The 12,719-nt window shown below is 38.6% G+C and overlaps 1 protein-coding gene across 1 annotated transcript in view; it reads right to left on the bottom strand.

Moving 5' to 3' along the window:
• Nucleotides 1-7,730: 7,730 nt before the first annotated feature.
• Nucleotides 7,731-12,719, bottom strand: part of ADAM22 (ADAM metallopeptidase domain 22) — a 241,994-nt gene continuing 237,005 nt past the window's right edge. Inside the window, exon 28 of the mRNA XM_012643499.1 lies at nucleotides 7,731-8,536. Coding sequence (XP_012498953.1) covers nucleotides 8,516-8,536 — 21 coding nt within the window. The 3' untranslated portion in view covers nucleotides 7,731-8,515. The remainder of the gene's footprint in view (nucleotides 8,537-12,719) is intronic.

The raw sequence follows: 12,719 nt of genomic DNA, 5'->3' as shown, positions 1-12,719 counted from the left end.
TCAAATATTGCTAAAATATATCCATTCAATATTTATTCAACCCTAACATATAATTATGTAGTTATGCCCAGGTTATATATCATCATGTGAAGCAGCCTGCTGTATATTACACAGTGAGTCTAGGTTTCATACCTATTGTCTGTGAGGCCACAAAGCTTTACTTGAGCCTGGGCTGTCCAGAAATGAGCCACAAGGGGCTCAGAGGGTCAGGATGCAGAGCGCTCACCTTCAGAGTCCCAGCACCTGCTATTTGGTTTCAACTCACTAGGATTCTCTGTGGAAATCATAATTTAAGGAAATGGTAATTTCCCGGATGAGGGTAAGCGGTAGGGAAGAAGGCCCTTGCTGACCCAAGGTTATGGGCCATATTTGAACCATCCTAATGCTCTGATAAGTCCCAAGGTGTGCTGCATCAATCATGGTTCTGAATTTGCTTTTGGGTAAGTGCTGAAGTATTACAAAACCATGCCTCTCAAATCATTCAGTTAATTCCATTTTAATTATTGAGACCTTGAAACAAACCTCCTTATCTCCTCCGCTTCTGCTTTCAGTTTCTTTGCAAAAGCATGGAGCATAGTCTTCAGTGGGTTCCTGCAGTTAGTTTCCTTCCCCTTGACAAATTTGACGTATCCATCCCCTTTAATTACAGCCAAAGTCTGCCTTACAAGTGACTCTCATGTTGCCTTATTTCTATTTTATGCTGGGTTCTGTTTCATTGTATACTTCTAGTGCAGCCTCACTGGCTACTTTAAAACTGTTTCCTGATCTGTTTTGTTTTTTTTTTTAAAGCATCTAGTTGGAGCATGGTAAAGCTGTGAACTCAAACTTGAATACTTCAGTTATTTAAAGAATTAAGTTCCTCAAATCACTCCAACTTGGGATTTAATTTTATCTTGGAGACGTGTGCTTTAGTCTTGTGCTTCAAGAGAATCATGATTTATAAAGTACTTACAACACATTTCATGCGCTTCTGTAAGAATGTGGCTGCCAGAGGCCTGGTGCTTCCTGGGGACAGCTGGCATACATTTGTACCACAACAGTCCTATTAAATTAAAGCTCTCACCTGAGCCAAATTGGAGTTCAGACTGTACTTCAGCATGTTCCAGGGGTAGATACCATCAGTCCATGAGATGTCACATGAGCTAAAACTTCTGCCATCTGTGAACTTGATTTTGCTTTGGCACAACTTGAGTGTATTACTGTTTCAATGTTCATTTAATTACTATATGCCTGAAATACTATAAATACAAGAAATGGAGCTATATGTAATCACTATAAGCCTTTTAAATCTCATAATAAATGTACAAACCCTTCATCAGTGACTTCCTTCTATTTTTCTCACATTAAAACAGCACCTTGACTACTTATAACTACTTTTGAGCTGAAGGCAAGGAAACTAACTGCAAATGCCAGAATAATGACTGGCAGGTATATTGTTTAGGCCATGAACTCCAACTCAAGAAGCTAACCTGAACCCATCCAGACTCAGTGCTTTAGAATCCAGCATGAGTGAGCTCATTAATTAAGCACTGCTGCCTGAGCAATAGGGCAGGATATAGGAAATGGATCCTTCTTAGGGTGAGGGAGAAAGTTTATAAGGAGAGGCAAGTGGGTAAGTGGAGGAAACTACTTTTGCCACTCAGATGAGGAAACTTCAACAAATTGAGCACTCAGACTTCACTAACAGATTTAGATTTCTCGTCACTGTTAATGGTCCCTTCTGGAACAATGTGGAACAGAAAAGAACTCCTGAATAGGCCCCCCACAAAGCTTCTGAAAACTGGCTGGGAGGAAAAGAAAGGGAGTCGTGCATCAAAATAACATAAATCTTTTATTGAAAGTTACTTTATTGATGTTACAATGAGAGTAACATATAAAACTGTGGTATCTTATTAGTGAATACTAATAAAATTGTGCCAGAAATTTGAATCTCAAGATACAGTGACCTTTAAAAACAGCAAGATTTTGTTTACTTACAATGTGAGAACAGTTTTATAACTTGAACAGCCGTAAAACAAATCACACTCAAGAAAGCAGTTGCCATATACATTTCTGTTGGTGTTTGCCAAAACTCAGTAATTTTTAAAATAGCTTAAGAATCTGAAGTGCAGAGTAGCAGAGAAATGTTAAAATGGTGCGAATCTAAATATATACATGATTACCTGATGACCAAAAGTGAAACCATGCTACAATTAACACTCCCGTGGGGTGGCTTCCACTACCTGCAGATGGACATTGCCTGTTGAAGATGATCCATGTGGAAAACACTAGCACAGACTCAGAGTGGCCAACAGAAACTGGTAGAACACACAGTTTCTGAAAGAAGTCTTTTTGGGATGTTAGTTTGGAGGGGCAAGTCTCCTAGCAAGTTAAAAAAGGAGTACATGCTTAGTTATTTTAAATAAACCTTTTGTTAAGCATTTTTGTAAGTCAGTGGCTTTTAAAAACAAAAAACAATTTTCCTTACAAAACAAAGGTGCTGGGTCATTATTACACTTTAAAAAGACTGGTTGTAGAATCACAGTTTTTTTGTGCTGGATTAGAAAACAAAAGTGGGGTCTCTAATCAGGCAGTGATATACATGTATAATTTAGCAGGAGCTCTTGTATTATTACTAAGTATTAATTCATATCAGCACTTTCTATATTGAGTTATCTGGTATAATTTAGCACCGCTATATTTAAAGATTTAGGGCTGTTTGCATTATGTTAGAGCTTAACCATCAAAACACAAATCATAGTCTGAAAATTCATAAGAGGATAGGCCCTAAGGTGAATGCAGATCAGTATTATATGTGTATTTTCAAACAATAGAGGAAAATACCCTCCATAAACTCTTGGAAACTTTATTGATGATTTTGTATGTGCATTATCTTAACAAGATCACTTCGTCTCATTGTATGCCTTTTTCTAGAACAAAACGTAACACATATTTTTGCCTGGTTTTGATTTCAAGAACATGAAATGCTGATCACCTGACCAAAACCCTGCCAGCCTTGAAGCACCTCCAAGTATGATACAGGTTCTACAAACAATACAACAGGGACACTTGAGGTGGAGTGACTGGCCCATCATGGACTGCACCATGAAGTATTTACAGAGCCAACACCAGTGAAAATGCAAGCACACAAGTCTGTCTTAGGCACCCAGCACCTCTCTCCCCGCCACGCCCCCAGTGACCACCCTGTGCTCTTCTACTCGCTTGGCTTCAGGGATCTTCATGTGGCTGTCCATCTTGCTCCTATGCCAGGACTAAATGCCTCATGACTGCTCAAAGGTTACTGCTTCTTATCTCTCCCCATCCTGAAATTCACAGTCTTAGGACCCATCTATCAGTGACTTCCAAAGTTGCGTAATCCATGCCAGCATGCCAATTGGAGAAGACTAAAGATGCCTGCCACCCTACTCTGCACCCCTAGGGTCTTCCCAAGTGCCAGTTTAGCCAAGGTAGGGACTGGCCTCCACGACAGTAAAATTCCTAATCAGGAGGAAAGGGCTGCACAGCTAATGAAGGGGAGCTACCTTAAAAGTAGGAAAGTTCTGGAAACATAGTGAGGATGCTGTTTATCAGGCTATGGGATATAAAGGCCCCAAATACTAATTAGGCAGGTTTTTGTTTTTGAATGTTTGTTTTGTTTTTCTGCTTACAAAAAACCACAAGATACTCCATTTTGGGGACTCTAACAAAGCAATGAGTAAAATGTGAATAGAAATACCATCTTCTGTTTTCTAAAGTCTTGTTGCATCTTTGCTCTGCATCTGCAGGTGTGGCAGAAAAGCTCCTCTTGGAATTAAAAGCACCTGCCCCACATAGCATATGCTACAAGCATGTGCCAACAGTTCCCGGCAGGGGTACGTTAACACACAGTTGCTCACACATATCAGGATGGGCCGCCGCCTCTCAGCTGATCTTCATGAGAGCAGACTGGGCCCCTCACAATACAATAAACAGAGGAAACTGTTTATGAAAGTCCTTAGTTCTCTGACGCTGGGAGAAAAGCTGCTCATCCAAAATCAGAGTAGTCTTTTGCATTCAGAAAGTATCTCAGAGAAGGGAAAAAAGGTTTGAGTCCCAAATTAAGCCTTATAATTCCATAGAAATGTTTGCTTCTTATATAAAGCTAGTGGAGCAAGGAGAAATTCATCTTTACTTCATATATTTAAGGGAGGGAAAGTATTTAGGTGGTGATTTTAGAGGAAAAGATAAAGTAAAGGAAAAAGATACTTGAGCATAAAAAGTAGACATTATATTACAAATGGGAGTCAAAGTGTTTTGTGGAAAATTCATGCCAACTTACCAACTGGGCAGATGCTATTTACAGTACACTGCCCATATGGGGAGTCCAGTGGCAGCAGCCAATGGTGCCCTGATCAGGCCGTGTGGCAGATGTGTTGCCTCTCTCATTCCTGTTGGTTCCAACCTTCGTTCTCCCTTTCCCATATATTCTGCAAGCTACTCAATAACCTGCCAATACACTCCCTTTCCTTTAAGTAAAATAAAGTAAATTAGTCTTTTCTTTAGATAAGGATTTATTATCATGTCGAATATAATAACATAAATATTTAAAGCACTATATATATAGGTTAAAAGAGAACTACAATGACAACGGGAAATGAATGGATGAAATGAATAAATGAACAAACAGTTTTGAAGCACTGAAAGAAGTGAATAAAAATACCATACTTCCTCCGGCTCAAAGGTAACTGTATAAAGTAAAAAACAAGATCCAAAGAAAGGTAACAAGTAAAGTAGCCATAAGAGATTTGGGACAATGGGCAGGATTAAATTATGAAGATATGTAAGGGAATCGACAGAAAAGAAAAAAAAATAAGTCTTTTATGAAATTCTAACATAAATAGTCCTTCTCTGGAAATGCACAGAATATCTAATTTTATCTTTCTAGCAACTTCTTTCAGAAACCCTGTTAATCCTATATTCAGAAATTCTATGCTGGACTAACTTTATGTACAAATACAATTTTAAAAGCCTTTTTAAAGCAAGAGGGAAAAAAGAGAAACTGTAGCATCACTTAATAAAGCAAACTGAAATTATTTTTCAATATCAAACTAAAAAATAAGCTTGGCATTTTAAGCCTACATCGCTTTATTAGTCAACATTTTTTTAAGGAACAACTCTAATGATAGGTTATTCCTAACTGAGGTGCTGGGTTACTTTAAAAATACAGCAACTATAGCAAATTGAAAGCCATCGTTATGCTGCACTGTCTGAAAAGTACTGATTCATTCCTTTCCACAGATTGCCTGTGCCCTGGGGATCATTTTCTAGCTTGCAAAGTTCAGAAAAGGATGACACTTCCTATGTAAAGAAAGAGTGGCTGGATGTGGAAGGCAGTTAGTCCGGCCAATCCGTTCCTTGAGGGATCCCTGCTATCTCACACCTCCCTTGTGGACATTTAGTGGAGATAATTAAATGTTCCTTTAAATCAGGGTTTACTGCACTGTAATGACTATGGATGAATGGAACAGCTCAGGCAGTGGGGTTTGCAATCTGCAGTCTTATTGATGCACAAAACTTTAGAAAGGGGGAAAAGGCATACAATGGAACATAAAGGCCAAATAACTGCTCTCCTCTGCTTAGCAACGATCCTGTAGTGGACTGGGAAATATAAATATTAGTTGCATGATACAAACTGCTTTGTGGCCTCAAAGTTTCTCTCCAAAATAGATATTTAAAAAGAAATAATCCTGTGCTTGTATTTAGTGCCATGGGTCCCTTCTATCTATCTCAGTGGATGAAAAGTCATTTATATATAATTCCTCTAGGACACCAACCATGAGTAGACACATAGATACTTCTTGAAACTATCGCTTGAAACTATAAATCTGTGAAAGAATTCCACCAATGGCTCTAAGAATGTTTAAACATGGGAGATAGAGTCGATTCCCAGAACAGAACATTAAAGCGACTGTATTTCTAAAATCATAAGCTCTGCAAATAAAACAAAAACATTTTTCATTCAATTCCATATGAAGGTTATTACCTAGGAGGACAATTACAAACTATTCATATATACCTCTAGAGCAACCATGTCTCCCCCAAAAGGCACATGATAATGATTTTCATTTGAAATAATAATTTCATGTAAAAAATAACTGAAGTGAGGAAAGACAGAGAAGAAGGATGGATAGATGGATGATAGAGATCTGTTGACTACTTAGCTAGCCATTTGTGGATTCTTTCAAATTAGGGCTTGTGTAAACTACAACTAGGAAGCATATTTACATATGCGTACATAGCCTTACATTCAAATCTATAAACTCTTTTATAGTCAAAATAAACCTTATAACATTTGCCTTTTATACACTCAATACCATAAAAACATTCAGTGCACATTGAAGTGATCTTGGCCAAAAGTCACTTTATTTGCTACATCTTTCAATCTGTCTGCCCTTCTGTCCTTGGCTTGAGCTATGTGGCAATGTTGTCCAACACTCACCCAAACCTTGGTCTGATGGATTGTTTTATTGTATTATCAACAATCACATCCCTTCCTATAATGAAAAATGCTGTTTCATAACGCATAATTTTGGATGATTAAATTGCTTTTCAAAGATTTTCAAAGACTTTCAGAAGAGAGGTCCATTACGGAAGACATCAACACACAGAGTATAAAATGCTGCCTTCTTAGGTGGCTCTTCAGTTTGGGCATCTAAGATGATTACAAATGGAGATGAAATGGATTTTGTCCATGGACACTACCGGGAGAGATCAAATTTAGAGGATATTTCTGAAATCTTGTCTGCAGATTCCATTCCTCTCAAGAAAAAGCAGAGAAGAGGAGGAAATCAGAAGTACACTTCACAGCAGATCATGTGATCGATCCCATCAATTTCAGACCTCACTAGGGTAGCTTTCTTTCAGAATGATAGAGCTGCATTATAACAGCTATCAAACTTTGGTTTTAAAGAAGGGGCTTTGAACATAGAATTCTCACTTTCCTATGGGTTAAAAAATACACAACATATGATTCAAAACATCAGATTCTTTCCCCTGCCAGCTGTTTGTGTAACTTCACAGTTGCTGAACCTTTGCAGCTTTAGATTTCATTTAACCCTTTATGAACTGTTAAGGCTTCCCAGCTCAGAAAGAAGAACCTTCCATCGTCTTGCTTCAAAGTCAGTCAATGCAGAATGACTTGCTGGGACTCACATCCCAGTGATGATAAGTATCCTTAATCAACAGTGTAACAGTTGTTTTTGTTAAAACAAGTCATTCATTTCACAGATATGGGTGGCTGAAAAGTTTCCTTGAAACAGTTTTGTTTCAAGGAACCAAACTTTAGGCCACAAAGGGGTAAGAGCATTGGCAAGTTGGAAGCTACCTGTTCACCAGCATCCGTGGTTTCATGTGTCTTTGGTGCATTTGCTTAATCTCAGCAGGACACACCACTGAGGGGCTCAACAGCCTCCAGGGTGAGACCAGCAGATGCGCTCTGGTCCTGAAAGATAATAGCTGCTGAGGCAGGCACTGTACGCCTCAAGAAAGGAAGCTGACAGGCTGGATGATTCCCAGGGAGCAGCAGAGTGTCTCGAGGTGGCACAGCAGCTGCACTACTGGACTCCTGCTTCAGCAAGCTGTGGGAGCTGGAAGTTTTGCTGGGCATTTTGTTCTCTCACTCAATTACTCAGTAAAACTGCCTCCAGACTGTGCACCGTTTAAAGGGATATCACATGTTTTGGACAAATACCAATTATAAAGAGACACATTTACAGCACTGACCACTATATTTACAACATCATCTGCTTAAAATCTTTGAAGACCACTGGATGGATGACAATGATGTGATTGTGACTGACTGATTTTAGGCATTTGGCAAAATACACTTGTGTGTAACAGCTGCTTTTTTTTTTTTTAAGATTTAAAAATGTTTACATATCTACAATTGTCCTTGTATGCTGATATAAATATGAAAAGTAAAAAATAAAACAAAAATAAAAATACATGTTTAAAGTTAGCATATGAGATATTGGCCTCTCAAAGCTTTAAAGTCCTGCAGAAGAATCCTATATGCCTTAGCCCTGCATGCTAGTTTCTATTATAGGATGTTGTTTCCTTAAATATGGAAAACAATAAACAGAAGCTTCATGCATATAGCATTACTGTTTACAATGAGGATGTGCTTCAGAATGTCAAGTTCTGAATCCACTATTGTCCCTTAGGAAACTTGCTACATTTGGGTCTTGTGAGTTAATTTTATTGATATTTCTACATATTATCTGTCATGCAGATTATCCATTAACATACCAGTACCTTTACTGTTCCATGTTACAGTGTAACATTTCAGTAGTTCTTTTCATGGTTCAGTTAAATCCTAAACCAATGACAAAAAGAAAATGGTATCCAGATGTGAGATTTGGCTTCCTCTCCTCTGTGGCATCTCAGAGGGCCTTCGTATTGTCTGAAGAGCAGATAGATTTGCAGTGATTCCATGAGGCTGGGTTTCTATAAAAGTTGAAGTAAACAGTTTCGATGGGTCACATGTAAACAGTTGATCTTAAATGGATGTCTCCCATAGCTGCACAACAGAGAAAAGCAAAATTTCACAATGTAAAATCAGGAAGTAGATCTATTCTGAGCTATGAAGATGAAAAAGATTCAGCGACTCCATCTACATATATGTGACATGGATGCACACTCTTGCGAAGTCTGATAAATGGATAAAATAAACACTCCTACTTTGAGCTCTCTCTTTGCTCTAAACCTGTTTCTCAACCTTTTTAACAACTGCCACCATTTGATACAAAAAACATCACATTCTCGAGAGCAGCAGTTCTCAACCCCAGCTGCATATTACACTGATCTGGGGAGGTTTTTAAAATCCCAATGCCCAGGCGACACACCAGACCAATTAAATCAAAATCTCTCCGGTGGGACTCAGGCGTCAGGATATTTAAAAGCTCTTTAGATGATCCCCTTGTGCAGCCAAGACAGAGAACCACTGACATCAGGGAAGTGTGATTCCATCAATACTACCACCTCCCACTTAAAAATCATTGCCCTGGGTCTATGACCAGGCCATATATGCCAATTCCATCACTACCCCTAGAAATGGCTCTGTCTCAGGAGCTGACGTATCAGAGTAGAAGGATGCATTCAGGCAGGAAGTCGCTTCTTTAATTCCCCCACCCCTATCCTCTCCTTGCTTCTGCCACCAGTTCTTTATACTGGCCCTGTTCAGATCCAATTTCTACAGTGTTCGACAACCGCCTTAATGGACTGAAAACAAGTCTGGCATGATAAGATATGAATGCAACTCAGTTCACCAGAGTAGGAAGGCCAATCTTTTCAAAAAAGTCAAGCTGATGAAACATGTTTCCAGGCAATTTCACTTCGGTGAAATTGTGATAAACACAGAAAGCCTATGACCAAGGTGACTTAGGTTGTATCCACTTTCCACCCAAATCCCATTTTTACTGGACATTTGGGGCATGTTGCTGTATATATAATGAGTTTCTGGGGGGAATAAAAGGAGAAAAAGCTGAGTGACTAGGTAGATGTTTCTACCTAGGTTCTCTTAATATTTCTCTCAAATCCTCATGGAAATCTTGTTCTGAATCCCCATGTTGGCTTACCCCACAGGACTATGGTGAAGCCACCTGTGCTATCTACCTTAGCTATGCTTTACACATCCTTGTCATTAAAAAGACATCCATCCCCTTGTCCTTTGGAAATCAAAGGGATCTCTCAACTATTAAGGATTTTTCTGAGTGCGTGACACCTGTTGATGGAAAGGAGTTAAACAGGGAGCTTGCAGGGTGTCTGAAGCAAGGAAGATCTGGATTGATGCTCAGATAACAGCTGGAATGGCAATTAAACTTTGGCCTCAGAGAGCCAGAGTTTGCTCAGTATGGTTATGATAAATATTAATAATAAGTGACAGACTGCAAAAAAAAAAAAAGAGAGGAACAAATGAATGACATTGGGAAAACATGAAAGTCATGATTATGCAGTTGATAAAAAAGGAGCAAAGAATTGCCAAGCTATCACTTTTAGTACTAGGCATGACTTTGCCTATGTCTGTGTGGCTGTAACAGGGGGGCTGCCTACAGGAAGATCTTCTTGTTCTATTCTCCACAGCCAACAAAGACAGCCCAGAGACAGGATCTACATGCTTATGTGGCTGTTCCACCGTAGGTAGAATAAATCAGACCTTTCACATAACTATCCCAGCACCCCGAGTATTTATGGTCACCTGCTCAGACCAGGGAAGGGGCCATGGGCCAGCCATTTCTTCCAGGGAGCTGTCATTTTCATGGGCTCTCGTGTAGTAACATCTCCAATAACCCACACACTGGTGTGACAATAGCTAAAAGAATGTCCCCTAACTTGATGGAGAAAAACAGTGATGTAGCCAATTTAGCAGGGGAAAAGAAAGTGGGTGCTTTACTTAGACAATTCTCTGAGGAAGGGAGGAATGACATCAGCCTAAGATTTCATCATCACATTCACATCATAAACAACCAGATATCTATCAAAAAGTCTCTTGTTTTTCAGGCCAGAAAGCTAAGAGCTGGGAATCTGAGTTAATCTTCTTTTCTGTCTCTTACCATTTCTCATATTGACATAGAAACGTAATTTCCCACAATTAATAAAACACTTCTGATTGTTTTTAAAGACTTTTTGGATATAGTGATATGATCAGCTTTTAATGATTTGTGTTTTCTTCCTGAGTCTGAGTTGACTGAGTTAAAATCTGAATGATCCATTTTTACCTTGAACCCCATGAGTTAGGTTTAGGATCAAGGAGGCTCTGAAACATTTTTCAACACCAAAAAGTCTAGGAACCCAGGATCTACCAGCAGCTAAAGCTGCCTGGCCTTTAAAGTTTTATTTCATTTTTTTGAAACATTATTTCTGAGAAGATCAACGTTACAGTGTAACTGGCCACAACAGAGCTTGGGCATCAATGAAGGTAATTATTTTTTGGTTGTATCTTTCACTAAAGCCTCTGAGGGCTGGTCTGCCTCTCTAAACTCTACTATATCTCAAATTTCACATAATGGATGTATTTTAAGAATGTTGTGAGACAGAGTGGTAGTGTGATTAAGATGTAAAAGGTGACAAGATTTAAATAAAACTTTTGGTGCATCCTATTTTTATAAAAATAATCAACATCTCCATATTTGTTTTTAAATTCTGCTTTTTTAAATATAAAAGGCTGTTAAATTGTGCCAAACCTTTTGCTATATTCTTTTCATATTATAGATTTTTCGAGTCTTCTTTCCTTGTATCTGAATTCCAACCCCATCTCTAAGACATTGATCTGATTTTCTGGCACAGGTTCCTACTCCTAAAATCCTACTGGGCATTATGAGCCAAGGAAGGCCTGAGCAAGCATACTAGGCATGGAAAAGACACTAATTTACTTAATGTCTGGCATTTCCAGGTATGTTCAAAAAACTGACAGAAGGGGGCGGAGCAAGATGTCCAAGAATTGAAACCTTCAACCATCAACCCTCCTCAGGAACACCAAATCCAACAACTATCCAGGCAAGCAAAGACCTTCAAAAGAACCAAAAATCAAGTGAGCAATCATACTACCTGGTTTTAACGTTATATCAGGGAGAGAAGCACTGAAGAGGGCAGAAAAGATAGTCTTGGTTGCCTGCAACACCCTTTCCCCATCCCCAGGCAGAGCGACAGTGCCCAGTGGTGAGAGAATCCGTGTGCCCAGGGGAGGGAGAGAGAAATAATTGTGAGACTTTGTACTGAATTTTTTTGGAAAGATAAACAAAATAGACACACCTTTAGCTACACTAAGAAAAAAAGAGAGCAGACCCAAATAAATAAAATCAGAGATGAAAAAGGCGACATTACAACTGATATTGCAGAAATCCAAAGGATCATTTAGAGACTACTATGAGCAACCATATGCCAATAAATTGGAAAACCTAGAATACAGGGATAAATTCCTAGATACATACAACCTACCAAGATTGAACCAGGAAGAAATCCAAAACCTGAATAAACCAATAACTACTAAAGAGATAGAAGCAGTAATAAAAAGTCTCCCATCAAAGAAAAGCCCAAGACCAAATGGCTTCACTGCTGAATTCTATCAAGCATTCAAAGAAAAATTAATACAAATCCTACTTAAACTATTCCAAAAATCAAGGAAGAGGGAATACTCCCCAACTCATTGTACAAGGCCTGTATCAAGCTGATACAAAAACCAGTCAAAGACACAACAAAAAAAGAAAACTGTAGGCCAATATCTCTGACAAACATAGATGTAAAACCCTCAACAAAATACTAGCAAACCAAACTCAACAACACATTAAAAGGATCATTCATACTGATCAAGTAAGATTCATCCCAAGGATGCAAACATGTTTCAACATATGCAAATCAATCAATGTGATACATCATATCAACAGAACTAAGTACAAAAACCGTATGATCATTTCGATTGATGCTAAAAAAAGCATTCAATAAAATTCAACATCTCTTCATGATAAAAACTATGAAAAAACTGGGTATAGAAGGAACTTACCTCAATATAATAAGAGCCAACTATGACAGACCCACAGCAAGTATCACACTGAATGGGGAAAAACTGAAAGCCTTTCCTCTAAGATCTGGAACAAGACAAGGATACCCACTTTCACCACTATTATTCAACATAGTATTGGAAGTTCTAGCCAGAGCAATCAGACAAGAGAAAGAAATAAAGCACATCCAAATTGGAAAGGAAGAAG

This window comes from Propithecus coquereli, unplaced genomic scaffold (genome assembly GCF_000956105.1).
Source record: "Propithecus coquereli isolate 6110/MARCELLA unplaced genomic scaffold, Pcoq_1.0 Scaffold199, whole genome shotgun sequence".
Taxonomy (NCBI): Eukaryota; Metazoa; Chordata; class Mammalia; order Primates; family Indriidae; genus Propithecus; species Propithecus coquereli.
Note: the sequence above shows the minus strand (reverse complement) of the source record. Positions and strands in the feature narration are given on the sequence as shown.